Source organism: Condylura cristata, unplaced genomic scaffold, assembly GCF_000260355.1.
Source record: "Condylura cristata isolate star-nosed mole 26May11 unplaced genomic scaffold, ConCri1.0 scaffold00005, whole genome shotgun sequence".
In the NCBI taxonomy this organism is placed as follows: Eukaryota; Metazoa; Chordata; class Mammalia; order Eulipotyphla; family Talpidae; genus Condylura; species Condylura cristata.
This window is the reverse complement of record NW_004567106.1, coordinates 44,136,972-44,157,022: the sequence shown is the minus strand read 5'-3', so window position 1 is coordinate 44,157,022 and position 20,051 is coordinate 44,136,972. Positions and strand designations below refer to the sequence as shown.

General features: G+C 39.4%; 2 protein-coding genes across 2 annotated transcripts in view; one reads left to right on the top strand and one right to left on the bottom strand.

The window, feature by feature from the left end:
• The first annotated feature begins 2,719 nt into the window (after positions 1–2,719).
• LOC105853222 (EF-hand calcium-binding domain-containing protein 10-like) lies at positions 2,720–10,343 on the top strand. The gene is made up of 4 exons (XM_012720760.1): positions 2,720–2,828; positions 8,895–9,059; positions 9,438–9,525; positions 10,268–10,343. The coding sequence occupies exons 1-4, from the start codon at positions 2,720–2,722 to the stop codon at positions 10,278–10,280; spliced, it is 375 nt and encodes a 124-aa protein (XP_012576214.1). The 3' UTR covers positions 10,281–10,343.
• RINT1 (RAD50 interactor 1) overlaps positions 9,520–20,051 on the bottom strand; it is a 23,977-nt gene continuing 13,445 nt past the window's right edge. Inside the window, exons 10-15 of the mRNA XM_004676919.2 lie at positions 19,585–19,722; positions 17,745–17,944; positions 13,635–13,849; positions 12,247–12,427; positions 12,055–12,173; positions 9,520–11,047 (exon numbers count right to left, since the gene is read on the bottom strand). Coding sequence (XP_004676976.1) covers positions 10,855–11,047; positions 12,055–12,173; positions 12,247–12,427; positions 13,635–13,849; positions 17,745–17,944; positions 19,585–19,722 — 1,046 coding nt within the window. The 3' untranslated portion in view covers positions 9,520–10,854. The remainder of the gene's footprint in view (positions 11,048–12,054; positions 12,174–12,246; positions 12,428–13,634; positions 13,850–17,744; positions 17,945–19,584; positions 19,723–20,051) is intronic.

Below are 20,051 nucleotides of genomic sequence, written 5' to 3'. Positions count from 1 at the left end.
TTTGTTACTGTGTACAAACTGATTAATAATGTATATATTCTCTTGAAAGAATATTACATCTTTGAGATTCATCCATATTGTTGCATATTGGCTACAGTACATTGTAGTAATGCTTTATAATATTGCATTATTTTCCAGTGAAATTTTACTTTTGATGACCTTTGGACTGTTGTCAGGGTTCTCTATAGTGAACAATGCTGCTGTGAACATTCTCGTGTTTAGTTCCTGGTATATGTGTATAAGACTTGTTCTAGAAGTGGAATTTATGAATAATAGTGTAGAAAAATGTCTAATATTACCAAGATAATCCCAAATGATTCTCCAACGTACACTGTCATCATCCACTGTTTTGTTACACTGTACACTTGCCAGCTTTTCTCTAACTTCCTAATTTTTACCAGTCTGCTAGGTATAAAATGGCATTTTTCTTATAGTTTTTGTTGTGGGAAAAATAGGGATAAGGCCAGAGGCACAGGAGTGAAAGAATTAATCAGAAACAGAGTGGAGAACAGAAAAGGCGGATTTATTGAGATACACTGCTAAGAGGAGCAGCGGTTGAGATGGGAGAAGTCTGCACTGGAAGGATTTGGGTTTCCCTTTTTAAAAAAATATTTATGCATACAGAACTGGGGTACAGGCCAGAGGTGCAGGGGCCATGAAAAGATTCACCATAGTAGAGTGGGGAGCAGAACTGACAGATGGAGGAAGTACGCTAATGAGGGGAGCAGGGGGCGGGTGTGAGACAGGAGAGTTCTGCTGCACCACGGCAGGGTGGGGATGGAGATTGAACTCCCAGGGAAGCTCAGCACTGTGCTTTTAACGGCTGCACCACTAAGGAGGGCCTGTTTTCCCAAGGCTTTTCAGGACTAGGGAGTGGTTTGACCCAGTAAGTGCTGGGATGGCTGGTTTTGGGCATTGACCTAATGTGTCTGGCCCTGCTTAGGCATTCATGATCAAAGTAACCAGTCCTATGGCTTGGTTCCCATACCAATCTTATTCCTTTATTCAAGCCTCCCAAACCTTCTGGGCAAGGGGGTGGGGAGAGCTTAGCTTTTAAACTTATTAAATGATACCCTGAAAGCTTTGTTTACAGGATTGCTAAAGAGACTGAGAAGGTTTCCTAAAGTTTATGGGCCATTAGACTCTTCTCTTCTTGAAGCACCTGTTCTGGAGTAACTGATGAAGGATAAGGACAAGGAGTTAGAGCTTGGCCTGCAGGACAGAAGTGCACCCTACAGTTTTGCTTCACAGGTATTGTTAAAGGGAAGGATGTCCTAAAGGAACTCTGCAGAGTCTTGTGGACTCCACCCACTACTCCAGCTTTCTGGATTCTACCCACTATGCCAGTGACTGGAAACTACAAGTCCCAGCAGTACCAGGGAGAGAACTGTGAGGACCCAAGGGCGGAGCTAAGCAGGAATTCTGGGACATTGGGGGATAACTAGGGCGTCATTTCATCTCTTGCTCGGATCTGGGAACCGGCTCTCTGGACCGCCTGACTCTGGACTTGCAGTTAGTTTGTTACCAGAGTTCCAAGTCAGCCAAGCCGGTAAGATATTTCAGTTGTTTCCTTTTCTTTTCCCCTTTTGTAAATAAGCCCATTTTGACCCTTTTGTGCGTGCCTGCAGTATAACTGAATTTTAAGCGTGCGGGTGAGGCCCCACAGACAGGCAACCCAGTCACTGTGGGGTGCCCTGAACAGTACCTCCAGTGACTGAGTTGATGCCCTCCTATTTGATGGAGGTTTAGAATAGAAAATTTGGGATGGAGGTTTCTAGAAATGATTAAGAAGTCATTAAACCAGCTATGGAAATGTAAAAATTCTTAGGCAGGACTGGAGGTTGTCAGTTCTCGAAGGAAAGCATTCCCCAGAAAGACCACTATATAAGGAAACTCCTGCCCTGGCAAAAGACAGTGCTTTGTCCTAAGAGAGCATCTGACTGATATCTCTTAACATACCTTCTTCAGAAGCACTGCTCTCTGGCCACCTGTGTTTATGCAGGCGCCTTCCTCTCCTGTTTCTACTAAACCAGCATTGCTGAATATAACCTTCACCTGCCTTTGTCTTTACAACACCTTCTCCTTGGTAAACACCAAATGCCATTGAAACGGGAACTGAGGAAACCTTTCTCAGAGGTAACCCCAAGACCCCACTTACTGGACCCCAACATCTTATCAGAACCCCATCACTACCCACCTACATCCCACTTTACTTAGTGACCCTAAAACCCCTGTAAGACAGTGTCTGTCTCATAGACCAGCTCCAGGCTGTCTAGCGAAGCAGAAAACAGAGATGATGTAGCCCAGGCTCCCTGCATGCTTCACCATCCACAATCAGGTGAGAATAGGCGACCTCCCTGCCCCTAGCCAGCGCCATGATGCAGGCTGCTCACACCAAAATTGCTTCTCATTTAGGTCAGTCCACTGGCCACCCCAGTTATACAAGTTCCTTCTGTTGTTAGGTCATCCGTGTTATTAGGCGATCTCATTCCCCAGGTCAACTAGTATAGAGCTAGGCGCTCTATACTAGGCAGAAAAGGGAAACAAAAATAGGGCCCAGGGGGGTCCGCAGCCGCTTGCTCCGACCTCGCTGCCCCTCCCACAACCGAGGTGTATCAGTCCGAGCCCGCACAGCCGAGGTGTGGAAGTCACATGACCGCGCCGGGCGGAAGGGGCGTGGCCAGAGCTGCCTGGTCGCCTAGCAACCCAAACGAGCGCGATGGAGCTGGATGGCGGCAGGGAAGTTGAGGCCAGGAATTACCTGGAAAAACATAAGATCAAGGAGTTACTGAACTATCTCACCAGCACTCTCTTGTACTTCCGGCCGAGTAAGTGTCTTGCCTTCCGCTCGTTTTCTGCCCCACGAGCCTTCGGAATCTAAGCGGTACCTGAAATTCCCGGTCCTGTAGTCTCGGTTTGGCGTTTTGCCGTCTCAATTACCCGATCAGTCACTGAAAATATTACCTTGACTGGGATATTTTGAGAAAGAGACACCATAGTCACATAACTTTTATTACCGTGTATTGTTGTAATTGTTCCGCTTTATTTTTACTTGTTAATCTTTCACTGTGCCTAATTTGCAAACTATCCCAGGTGTGTACTATAGGAAAAAGCATAGTATATATAGTTTGTTACGGTAGGCGTTTCTGGCATCCACAGCAGCATGTGTGGGATCTGAGGAAAACCCAATTGCCTGCAGCCCTTTCTCTCCGGGATACTCCAACTTCCCATCTCCCACCTGCACACTCTCTCATTCCCTGCTGCCTTTCTGCTATTTGAGTCCGAGTGCAATCAATTAACTGTGTGTCCTTCAATTAAACAAGTTCTTAATTGAAAGATCTCTTTGTGCCTCCATGTTCAACTAATGGCCGGTGTGAGAGAGGCCCCAAGTGGCAGCCTTGTCCCTAGCTCAACTCCTTAATATTATGTGACTATGGGCAAGAGCCTGAACTTCTGAAAAAAAAAAAAAATGGGAATAGAAATAGTATCAATCTCATGCCTCGGAAAGGTTAAAATAATAATATGTTACTCATCTTTCATGGAGTTTTTAATCAGGTAAAGCTGATAGAGTGAGACAAAGTTTAGTTTAAGATTTATATTAAGGTGGAACTACGAATGCTTGTGTTCTATTCCCAGCCAGAGAGCTGATCCACATGGTGCAGGAGACCTCTCCTGTCTCACCCATTGCTCCCCTCAGCAGTGCATTTCAGTAGATCCACTTGTTTTGCTCCCCACTCTGTCTCTGTTGCATACTCTCATGCCTGAAACCTTTGGCCTACATTCCAGTTCTTCTATGCAAAAATAAATAAAATCTGTTTTAAATTTTTGTTAAGGCTTTATGTGCTTCTTCCTAGGATGCAGAACTAACTGGCTAGCATCCATAGTACTGTCCAAAATGGCAAATGTATCCATTTGTCACTATGTAAGGAAATGGGAAATATCAAGCATCTGACTTTCCAAAAACCAACCAAACATTAAGTATGTACAAGGTGATCAAATTCTTTCCAGTTATTTTTAAGCAATGAAACACTAAAAACTGCAATAAATAAATTTTTTAAAAGATATTTATGTGTATAAGAACTGGGGTACAGGTCAGAAGTACAGAGAGTGAGAGGATTCACCAGAGACAGAGTAGGGAGCAAAACAGGCATATTGACTGAAATACACTGCTGAGAAGAGCAGTGGGTGGGTCAGGAGAGGTCTGCTGTGCCATGTGGGTCAGCTTCCTGGCGGGGAATTGAACTAGTGCTGCAGTGGCTGCAATAGCTTCACAGTGCTGTGCTTCAACCCATTTTGCCACCAGGGAGGGCCCAATAAAGTTTCTAAGACTTCACTTTTTTTTTTTTAATAATATAATATAACTTATTATTTTTTTTAAGATTTTATTATTCATACAGAACTGGGGTACAGGCCAGAGGTGCAGGGGTGGTGAGAGGATTCACCAGAGACAGAGTGGGGAGCAGAACAGGCAGATCGACGAAGTACACTGCTGAGGGGAGCAGCGGGCAGACCAGGAGAGGTCTGCGGTGCCATGTGGTCACCTCCGGGGCAGGCAGGGATCGAACTCATGCGTAAGTGGCTTTAGCTTCTTAGTGTTGTGCTTTAACCCACTGCACCACCAGGGAGGGCCAATATAACTTATTTTTACATCTTCTTGTGCATTTTCCATCTCAATTGTAATCCCTGTGGACTTCCCATCACCAAGTCACCCATGTGCCATCACCATAGGCCAGTGCATTTCCCTCCCCCACCATTTTTGATCCCATTCCCCACTCAACCCCCCTAAAATGTCTCTGGTATATAGCTGCTCATTGTTACTGTTATTTTCTCACCTGGTCCGTTATACTCCTGCTATGAGTGAAACCATCCAGTATTTTTCCTTTTCTTTCTGGCTTATCTCACTATGCATGATCTTTTCCAGTTCCAACCATGTTGCTGCAAAAGGTGTGTGTTTGTTTTTTTTGGGTTGCTGAGTAATATTCCATTGTGTATATGTACCACATCTTTTTAATCCAGTCATCCACTCTTGGGCATTTGGGCTGTTCCCATGTCTTTCCAGTTGTGAATAAAGCAGCAATAAACATGGGGGTGCAGATATCTTTTTGAGTCAGTGTTTTTGTGTCTTTTGGGTAGATACCTAGGAGTGGGATTGCTGGGCCATATGGAAGCTCCATGTTAAGCAGTTTGAGGAACCTTCAAACAGTTTCCATAGTGGTTGTACTAGTTTGTATTCCCACCAGCAGAGACTGCACTTTTTTTAATGCACTGGGGAAACGTTGCTATGAAACCAAGTTTCAAAAACCTATGTTTTGGGAAAAGTGAGTAATTACTGTCTCTTACTAGTACTTGGTACTATGATGGTGAAAATAGTCTCTTGCTGTTAAATACAGTAATCGGGGGATGGGGGGTACATGTGTAAGTACACACACACACATGTGCACACAGTGGATTCTTGGTATTTGCAGTTTCCTGGAAACTGTTTCCTTATTTGTGGATTAGAAAACTGTAACATTGGGGCCTCCCTGGTGCCACAGGTGTTAAAGACAGGGCTATCAAGCTATCAGCAGCCACTGTAGCACGAGTTCTCTCCCCAGCCAGGGAGCTGACCCACATGGCACAGCAGACCTCTCCTGTCTCGCCTGTTGCTCCCCTCAGTAATGCGTTTCAGTACATCTTCCTGATCTGCTCTCCACTCTTTCTGGTGAATCCTCTCACCACCCCTGCACCTCTGGCCTGTATCCCAGTTCTATATGCATAAATAAATAAATCTTAAAAAAAATACTTTGTGGTTTACAATAAATAGCAGCATACCTACCCCTAACCCAGAGTCCTGAGCTACAGAATAAGTGACTTTCACCTCCTTTTGTGATTAATTTGGTATTTCTAAATAACAGACTTAACTACTGCTGCCTCTTAATGTTTCTCCCCAAGTTTAGAATTAACTTTATACTATGGAATATGAAAATTTAGTTCTCCTACACACACACACAAATGCTTCCCACTCCCATTTTGCCAATAAAATTGAAACAGTCTCAGTGTGATCAGTATTCAGAACTTATATTAAATAAATATCCACAGCTAATCTATACTATATACTATAGCTATAGTTCCTTTGTTTTCCCTAATCATATATTTTAAATGTTTGCTGAGCTTTTCTGTGTAATTATCACTAATTCACCTGTATCTTTTTTGTTACAAATATAGAGCCCTATCATTTACATGTATATTCACCAGGTAATCATCTCCTCTACAACATCTCCAGCTCTGTCCTCCTCAGTCCGTACTGGTTGCCTGGCTGCAGTTATTAGTCAGAGATTTCCCTCACTCTATTCTGAAAAATCCTCTTCACCTTTCCCCTGTGCTTAGAGATTGCTTTCAGGCATTTGATTTACCTTTCATGATGACTCCCTTCCTCTGACAGAACATAACCTCCAGTGGCTTCCTGAGACTGCACAATGAGAAATAGTTCAAGAATTCACATTATAAAAATCTTTTTATAATTTTGGGGTTTTTTTTAAAAGATTTATTTATTCACATAAGAACTGGGGTATAGGCCAGAGATGCAGAAGAGTGAGAGGTTTCACCAGAGACAGAGTGGGGAGGAGAACAGGCAGACTGAGGAAGTACACTGCTGAGGGGAGCAGCGGGTGAGTCAGGAAAGGTCTGTTGTGCCATGTGGGTCACTTCCCTGGCCTGATGGGATGGAACTCATGCTGCAGTGGTTGCGGAGAGCTTCATAGTGCTGCACTTTAACCCATTACGCCACCAGGGAGGACCATGTCTCTTTTTTTCTTAAAGATGTTTTTATTTTAAGATTAAGTTACTTATGCATACAAGAACTGGGGTACAGGCCAGAGTGTGGTAGGTGAGAGGATTCATCAGAGACAGAGTGGGGAGCAGAACAGGCAGATCAATTGAAATACACTGCTGAGGGGAGCAGCGGGCAAACTCATGCTGCTGTGAGTGGCTGAAGATAGCTTCATAGTGCTGTCACTTAGCCCGTTGCGCCATCAGGGAGGCCCCATTTTCATGGGTCTCTTATTCTACTCTCACGTATGATAACTAAGGTGGATACAATTCTAGATTGAAAAATACCACCCTTAAAATTCTGAAGCATCTTCTAGTATCATTATTGTTCTGGAAAAGTATGAGGTTAAAATGTCATTACATTTTTTAAAGATTTATTTTATGTATTTATGCATTTAAGAACTAGGCTACAGGCAGAGGTGCGGGAAGTGAGAGGACTCACCAGAGACAGAGTAGGGAACAGAACAGGCAGATTGATGAAGCACACTGTTGAGGGGAGCAGCGGGTGGGTCAGGAGAGGAGAGGTCTGCTTGCCACTAGGTCAGCTCCCTGGTAGAGGATAGCTGAGGAGGGCTTCATAGTGCTGGAACTTAACCCCTTATGCCACCAGGGAATCCCTCATCACATTCTTGAAGTGTGTGTACAAGATACTTTTTTCGCTAAGTTTTTAGGATTATCTTTTTGATCTTAACCCTGCCCTTGATGTTTATTTCCTCTCTTGATTTTGTTGTTGTTTTATTTTTCTAGATACCCTTCTACATTTGTAGAATTTTTCTGTCTCCTGCTTCCTTCCTGGCCTTTCTCTCAAGCTCCTTAGTGTGTCAACCACTTTAGTATCTGGAGACTTCTTTTTTCCTTTAACATAAAAAGCTTTGAAATCCATCTAGCAAAAACTGAATTCTCCTGTAGAAAGCATGATGGGAGGAAGCAGATTAAAACAAATTCCCTTAGCTGCTAAGGGATAGGGAAGAAAAGTCTAGGGCATATTAATTTTACATAAACCCAGCACACAAATCATTTATAGTTATCTTTTTTTTTTTTTTTGAGATGCCCTTGTCATGTGTAACAAAATGAACTTGAAACATCTTCACACATTCCAAAAACAAAGAGGGAAAGCCATATTGAGGAAACACTGATGGGAGATAGGAATGAAGAGCCCAGGATTTTGGGTGAGGTGGTGGGAGGGAAAAAGAAAGGCTAAGTAAGTCTTGGCTGGCATTAAGTGTACACGTAATACTTCTCAGAGGTTGCTCTTTGTGGCAAAGGAGACTTAGCCTGACTACATATAAAGTTTCTTAGTCACTTGTTTTATCCTAAACATTTGTATTTTGTTCTATAGTTGTAAGCATGTCTTAATATAAAATCTTTATATTACCCACTGGACATGCTTGTCTTTACTCTGGGTCTTTAGAAAGCACCTTGTATTATGACATGTATTTGAGTATGGAAGCCTTGGAAATGTAAAGGAGTTACAGAAATTAAAGACTAGACAGAGTGCTTGGTCTATTGTCATTGAGAGGACATGTCTGTGATCACACATCTTTAATTCCAAAGTGTCTGAAAATTAGATTTACCTGAGGATCTTTTGTAAAGAATGTGGCAGTTCAATCTCTCTACTTTTTTACTCACCCATCTGGGGTAAAGCGCTGGTATATCTAATTTGTTCAGTATCTTGCCTTTTCAGTAAGGCCTACACTCCAAGTGCCTACCACAGTACCATAAGCATAGATAGGTATTTAGTAATTGTTAAATGACTATAGCTTCATTTGTGACATTTTAAATGTGTTTTTTTTTTTTTTTTGGTATAGAAGAACTGGGGCATAGGTCATAAATGCGGGGGAGTGAGAAGATTCACCAGAGACAGTAGGGAGCAGAACTGGTGGAATTACTGAAATACACTGCTGAGGAGAGCAGCACGCGAGACTGGAGAGGTCTGCTGTGCCATATGTGGGTCACCTTCCTGGCCAGGAATTGAACTCAGGACATAGCAGTGATAGCGCTTGAGACTTAACCTGTAGGCAACCAGGGAGGCCCCCATTTGTGATTTTAATTTCATATCAGAAAGAACTGAAACTATTCTTTTACAGAAAAACCAAGAGAATATTTAATATCTCTATTGGAACGACTGAGAATTGCCAAAATAACGGGTGTACCTTTTCCTCTCTTTATGGATAACTCTAACATTGTATCTATGTTTGAAATGATGGACTCTTCAAAGAAAGGCACCATATCATTTGTGCAGTTTAAAGAAGGTCAGTATCTTCTACCAATTGAAGTTTCTCATCATTTTTTTTTTTTAAAGATTTATTTATTTGTGCATACAGAACTGGGGTACAGGCCAGAGGCTCAGGGGCGGTGAGAGGCTTCACCAGAGACAGAGTGGGGAGCAGAACAGGCAGATCGACGAAGTACACTGCTGAGGGGAGCAGCGGGCGGGTCAGGAGAGGTCTGCTGTGCCATGTGAGTCACCTCCGGGGCAGGCGGGAATCGAACTCAGGCGGAAGTGGCTTCAGCTTCTCAGTGCTGTGCTTTAGCCCGCTGAGCCACCAGGGAGGGCCCTCTCATCATTTTTTAAGGATCACTAGCAGATGATTCCTATCTGGTAAAGTTTCCCTTCTCATTTTTCACAGCCCTGAAAACCCTGGGTCTGTGTACTGCAGATGAGGTTCTAAAAGATGATGGACATGCAATAACTTTGGAGAGATTCAAGAATGAGGTGTAAGTTTCTTTTTTAAATGATATTTAATATTTAAATAATGTGGCATGATTTTGAAATACAATACCTTTTCAAACAGAGGTTCCTACCTTGAGAGCATTTTATTCCCTTGAAACTTTCAGCTGACAGGAGGGGACAATAAAGTCACTGAGTCTGGGGAAGGGAGGGGAAGATCGTGGCATTAGACATCAAACTCCAGGGGGCAACTTCATTCTTTTCTCAGTGGGAAACCCCAGCAATTCTCAAAGAATGTGTTTGAGAAGCCACCAGTGTGCCAGTACAGAAAAGCTTTGAGCTCAGTACACTAGTTTGGGTTTTGTTTTTTCCCTCAAGCTTAATATGCTAGTTGAAAAATCTCTGTGCAGAGTAACAGAATTTCTCTCAAACTACTTCCTCAAAATTAAATTACTTACCACAAAATAAATGTTTATCAATACTGTATGTTGCATGCCAGCCTGACAACTCTGGCTTTGAGATATTATAGTATTAAGGTTCTAAAAAAAGTCTAAGTCAGAAAAAAATAATTGAAATTAAATAGTTGTAGAAAGCCTCCAGCCAGTTTAGTTCAACTGGCTTAAAAGTTTTACTCTTTGAGGATCTATTAATCAGGAAATTATTGTTTAGTGTAGTCTGAGGCCGGGGGGGGGGGGGGGGGGAGATTAGAAGACAAAAGGTCTAAGACTCCCACCTCAGCACCAGTTACATAAATATTAAAAAGAAGTTTAAGGACTTTCCCTCTCCCAGGAGGAAAGACTGAAGCGGTGTTCTAGCCTGAAATGTTTCAAGAAAGAAAAGCTGCCCACTGTCACATGGAATGGAACTAGAAAGTATTTTAAATAGAAAGGTATTTGTGGAAAATAAGAACAATCCTATTTTATCATCTGCTCAAAATGTGTTTTCTTATGGGAAATACAGTTAATTGCCAAACTAGATACAGGAATTTCAAAGATTAACATGCATCTAAAATTATTTTTCTTCTTTTGATGTGTTTGATTATCCTCAACCAAGTCTCCTTTAATTAAAATAGGAAATTGAAAATTGGTTATATTATTTCTGTTCTGGTATTTTATTCAATAGACACATTCAACAATTTGTAAATGGAAATACTTGTGTTTTCATAGTTTCTGAGTTTTGTGTTTTTGTTTTCTTAGGAAGGAGAGGACTAATGAAATGTGGTCAGCATTTTAATAACATTGTAAGTCAAAATAATAAATGATTCTATAAAATTTTTAGCTCTCCAGTTTCATTAATTCAGACTTCAGAGTATAACCTGAAATTCAACTGGCTTCTCCTTTGTTTAAAAACAAACAAACTCTAAAACAAAAGATGCATTATTTTCCTATATTAGGCCAGTTTGTCCTCAAATTAAGTAGAATCTCAACATCTTGTTGTGCCAGTTTGTAAATTCCAACTTCATTTAATGCTGCCGTGGCAGGAGGCTGCCCTGACGCTGACTGCAGGACATCTTTCAGCAGCAGGGCAGAACCAATGTTCAAATTCAGAACAATACAGGCTTCTTTTATGCTGTTAAAAAGAAAAAAAAAGAGAGATGTGCATTATGTAGGTCATCTAAATTATCCCATAAAAATGTCACTTTTGAGAAACTAAACACATTCCCTACTTTGTTAGTCTTTATGCCTTCTGTGATAACAACCTGTAGATTTATTATTTGGCTCTTTGAAAATGTTATGACTATGTATGTGGACAGAGTATATATTTTATGAAGTTACTCTGAGGTAACAGGATCATTGTTTTCAAGATGTACCCACTGTTTCCCCAAATATAATAACTGATGTTGAGAGTCTCTTACATGTATCTAAGGTTTTATATAGGTAGATTGGGATAAAAATCAAAGAGCCTGAAAGGTAGAATGTTAAAACAAAAAAGACAAACAGATGTCTTACTGAAACAGGCAAAAATAACTTTTTATAATAAATTTAAAAGAAATATTTTATAACATTGGAAACCCTCTAATTTAAATTTTAAATCAACTTCAAAAATACTAAGAAACCCTATATACATTCATAACTATCCTTAAGAGTCAAAATTAGCATCAAATGTTTAAGAACATTTGCAGGGCTGTCCTGTCATTAGATATTAAATATGTTTAGCAACTCTCTTGACCACTTTTGACTATGCAGGTGCCTCTCTCTCCTTTTCCTAATAAACCTGTCCTTTTAAAAAGTAAAAAATAAATAAATATATTTTTAGTTTCTTATATTTACCACCTGTCAGATCTATACTTGCTTTCATTTTCTACGTAATTCCCTAGAAATAAGCTTGTTAGAAATATGCAACCAAATATTAGAAAGCAAAGCTCGGCATATAGTTGACATCCAGTTCTGGTAAACTTGGGGTCAATGGTCACATTTTATATTATTTTGGTATACAACAAATGTTTAAAATTTCAACTGATGCTATATTTATTTGACCAAACATCACTGGAAACCTAAAGTTGTATAAAAAAAAAAAAACAAAAAAAACCTCCTCTAATAAGTTAACACATCAGTATTGTTCAATATTGAACTTACTGCTTGAAATAATTTTCTGGTCTCTTGCAATAGTGGGAAAACAAAGGGAAAAGATTCCGAGTCATGTCAAACTGCAACTGAGTAGCTCCTCCCTCGTTGAAATGATTAGCTAGAATTATCTGAAACGAAAAACAATTCATGTAACAGCTGCCATTATCACACAGCCCCCAAATACAGGCTACTTTTACTTACTTCTTGGTAGATGTATATATCCAGCTTCTCTACAAGCATTTGCCAGAAAATTTTAAATAAGGGGAAGCAAAGCTGCTGCTCTAACTGAAGTAAGCGGTCTCGCAGTGTGAGCAGGAAGGGGCAGGCCGAGCTGGACAGGGACATGACCGCCTGCTCTGACTGTGAGGGCAGAGACAGCCACCTGGGAAACAGAACAGTGTCACCTATGCAGCACGTTCACGGTCTATGAAATGATGTTTTAGCACTTCCACATGTTTAATTGTAACAACCAAAAAGACTTCAATGAATAGTTAAACCATTTCAAACCTGGGAAAGTAGTGTTCTGGGGCATTTTCGATTAGAAAAAATGTTCAGCACAACATTAAAAGCTTTCTTAGAAAGCAGATATACCTATAGCTATGCTTTGGTTCTCAAATATTCTTCCTTTAATGAGGGTGGAATTTTTTTTTTTTTAATAATAGTTTGTTTTTACATCATTTTGTGCCTTCTTCCATCTCAGTTGTAATCCCCGTGGGCTTCCCATCACCAAATCACCCATGTGCCATCATCATAGTCAGCGTACTTCCCTCTCACCCCATTTTTGATCCCATCCCCCACTCCACCCCAATAAAATGTCTCTGGTAGATTATGGTGATGGCTCACGGGTGACATGGTGACGGGAAACCCACGGGGATTACAATTGAGATGGGAAAAAAAAATGATGTAAAAATAAACTGTTATAAAAAAGAAAAATAACCAAATAAAGATGGAATCATTAGGGGAAAAAAAAAGTCTCTGGTATATAGTTGTTCATTATTATTATTATTTTCTCCACTCATCCTTTATACTCCTACTATGAGTGAAATCAGAGGATGGTATTTTTTAATCCCAAAATATAAAATGTATTAAGCATTTAAGACATCAGCTAATTTTGTGCTCTAATTTTCAGCAAAACAATGGAGATTAGAGTAAGACTTCCAAACTGATTGTAAGTACTCTGTATGACAGGGACTCTACCAGGACAGATGGATGTTTCTTATGTCAGGTACTCATGTCTGGTGGAGGTAAAAGAGGTGTTCACTGGGAATGGCAGCACTGGGATAAAACCTACAGTGCACGTACTCAGTGCTGCAGGAACACCTCTGTAAACTGGGGCCAGGCTAGATCAACCCTCTGGCGTAAACCACTTCTCTGTACATGCAGACGCAGCTGAAGGTTAAATTATGATCAGTTCCTTTGGACTAAGAATGTGCGAACATAGTTTAGAAAGATTTCTATCAAAGACAGCTAAAAGTTGGAGCACAAAGTGCTAAACTCTATGCTACCTAGACATCTTGGAAATCTATTACTTTTCTACTGTACCAAACTGGAATTCACAGTTGATACAGAAGAAAGTACAGAGGGCTTACCTTTCTTTTTTATACAATTTTGCAGCATCTTTAACTTCTCTAAAAACATGGTCTACTTGACGGGTCAACATGTCATGTTTCAGACGCTCTAACAGGTTAATCATGTCGTCAAAGACAGAGCTCTCCATAGAGGCCAGTTGCCCCAGCTGCAGTTTACTGAGAGTGCTGTTCTCTGTAAAGACCTCCAGCGCCGCCTGCTGCAGCTGTAGAAAGAACTAAAAGCAAACACATGTTAACACACTTACAGCACTACTTCTTTGATTTCAACAGCTTGAAATGATTCATAAGCCATTCAACTCACTCACAGTATGGAATTCAGCACCTTTTCATATATTTCGGTTCTGCATCTATAACCACAGTCAATTTTAGAGTGTTTAGAGTGTCCAGAAAGAAACCCCACACTCTGAAGACATCATCCCCAATCTCCTGAGGGCTACCCACAGCTCTCGAGGCAACCCCTACTCTTACTTTTCTGTCTCTATGGATTTGCCTAGTCTACATATTTCATGTCAGTAGCATCATACAGTGTGGCTCTTTGTGACTAATTTTAACTTGGTATATTTTCAAGATTTACCCATATTGTGACAGGTATCCGTACTCCCTTTCATCGCCAACTATTCTATTACATGAATGTTCCACATTTTATTTTTCCATTCAGCAGCTGATGGACATTGGCTTAGTTCTAGTTTTTGTCTATCATGAATAATACTAAGGATTTGTGTATACGTTTTTGCATGGACATACATTTTCATTTCTTTTGGGTATATACCTAGGAATAGAATTGCTGGATCACATGGCAACTCTATGTATGTTTAACTGTTTGAGGAAATGCCACACTATTTTCTACAGTGACTGCACCATCTTACAGTTCTATCTAGAGTATATGAGAACTCTTATTTCTCCACATCCTCACTAACATAGTTATCCTAGTTTGTATAAAGTGGTAGCCCACTGTGGATCTGATTTGCGTTTCTCTGACAACCCACTTCTTTAAGTAATCATCTTTTCCTAGGCAGATATAGACTTAGCAGATATGTGAGTTAGACTCACAATTTTTACAGCGGCATTCTAGGTAAAATTAGTAGCAGTTTTTCTGCCCTGTGGGAAAATAATGCGGTGGATAATTAGCAAAATGTTAAAAACATTTAAATATCCACTAAAAGAAGACAGGCATGGCCACCCTAGTGAGTACTGATGAGTGGGCAGCTGAAACATTCTGCTGAAACATTCAGAGACATGAAAGCACGGTCCTTTTGAGATGGTAGCCTGGAGCTATCTATAGCCAGGAGCTATCTATATAAAGCATGTCTAAGAATGAAGCTAGAAATTAACACTAGCAGCCACCCCTAATACTTTCAGTTACAAAACTTTCTTGCCACCTCACTCCACCCCAACTCCTCCACTTAAGACAGAATGAATTGGGTCTCTGTCACTCACTACAACTGAAAAAGTTCTAATTCTGAGTGGATGGATATGTTGGGCTTGGCACAGTCTGACAATGGACAGCTATTAGTACAGTGTGAAATGAATGAAAGGTGTAATCTGCCCATTCTTTTTCCAATTGTGTAACATGATTGTAAATGATTATTAAAAGTATTCACAGTCAGAAGGACTATACAGATGATTAAAGGACTCTTGATGTCAAACAACTTACCATAATAACCATACTAGAACAGACAGTTCATCATTGAAACTTTCAGTCAGTTCTTAAACTTGGTTAGTTGTTGACAGAAGGATTCAGTTAATTCAGTCTAAGGATAGGGATAATGGCCAATTCATCTTTGTTAGATAGACTAGAGTATCAAGCTGTTAATGATGTTCCACAAATATTTTGGGAAGCTATGAGTGTGACTCTGAATGAGTCTCTTATTTGATCATCTGGCATAAAAATCAAAACTGAAAATTTGTTTCAAGCCATTGAAAAAGATCAGCAGAAAATGGAGCAGTGTGGGAGTTGAAAAAATACAGTACTCATTAAAATTAGAGACAATGCATTAAAATACACTGAATGAATGTAGGTAACTACATGCATTGATTATTATACTCTACATATTTATTTTCTGAAATAATTATTTTGTCTTATTTTCCCGCTCAGCATGGATGTGAGTTAACATTTTTGTAGAAAAGGCTTTAAATAATTACTGTCCCAGCAAGGGTCCAAATAAGAACAAACTAGATTGTGTTTGTCATCTTGTTTCTATCTGACACCGTCATATTTATTTTTCTTATTTTGGCTTATGTTATATTTAAGATTAAAAACTTTTGTTTTCTTTCACAGTAGAGGAGTAACATTTAGCAATATACATATTTTCTTCATAAATTTGTATTTTAAAAAATAATATGTTTTTGGGCCCTCCCTGGTGGCGCAATGGGTTGGGACGCAGCACTGCAAGTTGGTCGCAGCTGCTTCAAGGCAAGTTTGATCCCCGGCTCTGGAGGTGACCCATATGGTGCAGCAGACCAACTGTCTCACCTGCTCCAGTGTGCTTTGTCGATCTGCCTATTCTGCTCCCCACTCTGTCGCTGGTGAAGCCTCTCACTGCCCCTGCACCTCTGGCCTGTACCCCAGTTCTGTATACATAAATAAATTTAAAAGTATATATATCTTACGTTTTCTAATTTCTTCCTCTAACCCAGGCATTAAATATTTTAAGTACCTTAATATATTTCACTTGTTTTTAATTTTTGTTTTATTAAGATTTTACAATGTACAACAATTTTAAATGAAACTTATCCATCTTTGGGGCTCATAGATACACTATATGTAAATTTATCACCAATCCAATCAGTTAATCAGTTTTCCTAATTCTAATTATTTAACTCTAATTTTCAATTCCATTTTAAAATAGCACATTTTAAAAGTAGTATTTTTAACTTTTTATTTAAAATTAGTTGTTTTACTTTCCTATTTTATGACACAATCATGAACTACTCTGCATTTATAATGTATCTTCATATTCATTGTCCTTAATATAATTCTTTTATCTTTTTTGTTTTTTTTCATCTTTTAATGTACATTTGACAATGTTATAGTCATCTTTATTCTCTAATAACTGTCATGAAATATACTTTATGGGGCACATTAGTGGAAATCTAAGCTGATTTTTGTATCTATATATGATCTTATAACAGTAATTCCTAATCCAAGAGCACCCTAATCCAAGAAGATCCTCAAGGCCTAAAGGACTTAGTTCTGTTAAGGCTATAAAGGCCATTATAGTTCTTCACTTTTGGCTGGGAGTATATGTGGGAAAAGAGTTACCAAAAGTCCCAAAACCAATATATCCCTTGTATTAGTCAAAAGAATAAAAGTAAATTGCTATTCAATTTATATTTAGATGGTTCAAATCTGTCAACCCATGGAATCTGCCTGGTAAAGGGAAGAATATGTAAAATCCTTAAGAGGTGAAAGGTACTTGTTAACTGGACCCAAAGTTTTTATTTTTATTTAAAATATAACAATAGTATTGTGGTGGCATAATTTTTTGAAGAGTTCTTATCTTTTAGAGATACATACTGAAATACCATGAAAAATGCTATTTGAGATCTACTTCAAAATAAGGGTGGGGAGTGGAGAGGTTTAAATAAAAGAAGACTGGTGTAAGAAGGTGGCTGATAGGCACATGGATTTTCACTTTACTATTCTATTTTTGTATATATTTGAAACATTAAATTTTTAATGAATGAAATAATTAAAAGCTAAAAAAATTTTCTATTTCAAATATCCTTTATAATTTATCATGCTTTGAAGGCATTCAAGAGGTACCAAATATTGTTTTCCTCAAAATACTGGATTTTATGACAACTTTGTTATAATTTTTTCTGAGATGTGAATTACCATACATGAATTTTTCAAGGTCTAAAGAGGGAAAAAGGTTCATATTATAAAAGTCTATTTCATTACAGTTGTTGACTTTCCAATGATGATAATATCAGAATTATTTAACCTTTTCAGACTTGGCTAAGAAAAATTTGTACTTCAATCATATTAAGTTTGACCTAATTATTAATCTGCCTAATTCATAAATTTTTTGCTTACTATATAATGAACATTTCCAAAGGTAAAATTATTTAAACTACCATTACTTCAATAAAAGCAAGTTAACTTACAACATTGTCAGCCCAATCTGCTAGTACCGTTGAGATATAGTTCACGGCATTAAGAATTGCACAGTAGCGAAAGCCAAGGGAAGCTCTAGTCTCTTCTTTCATCACCTGAGTTAATCGTATCCTAAAATCATCTACTAAGTCCTTCTGTAACTCCAGGAACTGCAGCTTTCGGGAAGCTGTGGGAAGATTTTTATACCTGTCTGTGGAGAAAGTTAACAAGATAGATGAAGGCTTTTGGTACAACTGTCCATGATACAGTAATGGTTTTCCCTACTGACTGCTGTTGTCAAAAGTCAACTGACCATTCAAGTATGGATCTATTTCTACACTCCCTAAGGACATGGATTTCACAAGTACATTTAATTGTCAAAAACTCAGTGAATTATGCACTTAAGAATCTGCAGTTCACCAAATATAAATTATACATCAGTTATTTAAAAGGCACAGGAGAAAATATATACAAAAATCATTCCATTTCTTTTTTTTTATTAAAAAGTTTATTTTTACATCATTTTGCACATTTTTTTTTTCATCTCAATTGTAATACCCACGAGTTTCCCATCATTCCATTTCTTTAACAAATAAATGCCTTTTTAATTTTTAAAAAGAAGGAACTAGGCTAGGTTAAAAAAGATACTACTGGGCCCTCCCTGGTGGCGCAGCGGGTTAAAGCACAGCACTGAGAAGCTAAAGCCACTTCTGCATGAGTTAGACCCCTCCCCAAAGGTGACCACATGGTGTGGCAGACCTCTCCTTACCCACCCACTGCTCCCCTCATCACTGTACTTCCTCAGTTGGTCCGTTCTTCTTCCCACTCTGTCTCTGGTGAATCCTTTCACTGTCCCACCCCTCTGGCCTGTATCCCAGTTCTATATGCATAAATAGATAGAACTTTTAAAAAAAGAAAAAAATGGGGCCCTCCCTGGTGGCACAATGGGTTAGGACACAGCACTGCAAGCTGGCCTCAGCTGCTTCAGTGTGAGTTCAATCCCCAGCCCCACATGGTGTGGCAGACCTCTCCTGTCTTGCCAACTGCTCCCCTCAGCAGTGTACTGTGCTGATCTGCCTGTTCTGCTCCCCACTCTGTCTCTAGTAATTCTTCTTACCACCCTTGCACTTCTGGCCTGTATCCCAGTTCTGTATGCATAGATAAATAAATCTTTAAAAAATAATTAAAAATGAAAAGACACCTGAAATGTTCTTTAAAATACCTAAGGAGGGAAAAAGTTGTGGAGAAAATCATGTAATAGAAAAGTCGTAACTATTTTAAGCCTTAGCAACAAATACCTGAGGGTTTACTATATTTTGCTACAGCTGTATATTTGAAAACTTCCCTAATAAATTTTTTTTAAAGAAATGAAATCTAAACTTTTTTTTAGTGTTTTTCATATTTTCTTACAGTTAAGAATATGGAATTACATACTGACTGGGCAGAAAGACCCTTCCTCAGGTTACTCTATTTCTCCAAGGAAAGGACAAAAGCAGGAAGATGGTAATGACAGTGCCTTGACCTGGAGAACAGCAGGCCTGCATGGGCATGGCCACAGGCCAGCCGGGGCTCTGCTGGGCTGCCCTCTGCTCATAACGTTCTTGCACTCCTTCAAGAGTTTCTAGGACTACTCAAGTACTTATAGTACTACTTCAGGTTACTTTATTGTTTTATTCTTCTGTAATGTATCATGGTGAACAAAATAATACTTAAAATCTAGGGTAATAACAATCTCTTGACACTTTAGCTAAATGGCCAGAGGATTCAGAATGCACTAAAATTCTTAGAAGTACCATGTGGAGGGTCAGTACTTTTAAAAACAAAGTCATATCTTAAAAGATTTGTATTTACCAGTTATAACCAAGAGCAGTGTCATAAATGTTTCTGCACAGTCTGGAACTTTCAACTCATCCACATCAGAGATATCCTTATATTGAGATATCCAGGCAGCTTCTGATGAAAGCATTGAGTCCATTTTTTGAAGAGCGACTGATATGCAGAAAAAAAGATCATATCAATTATGTATTTATAGTCATTCCTAATTTTTCAACTTAACACATTTTAAGAATTATGACTTTTCTATTAGAAAAAGTTTACGACGGCCATCCCTTAAGCGCAGCACTATGAATCTATCCGCAGTCACCACAGCATGAGTTTGAGCCCTGGCCAGTAAGCTGACCCACATGGTGCAGCAGACCTCTTCTGTCTCGCACCCCCTGCTCCCCTTAGTAGAGTATTTCAGTCAATCTGCCTGTTCTGCTCCCCACTGTCTCTGGTGAATCCTCTCAGCCCCTACACCTCTGACTTGTACCCCAGTT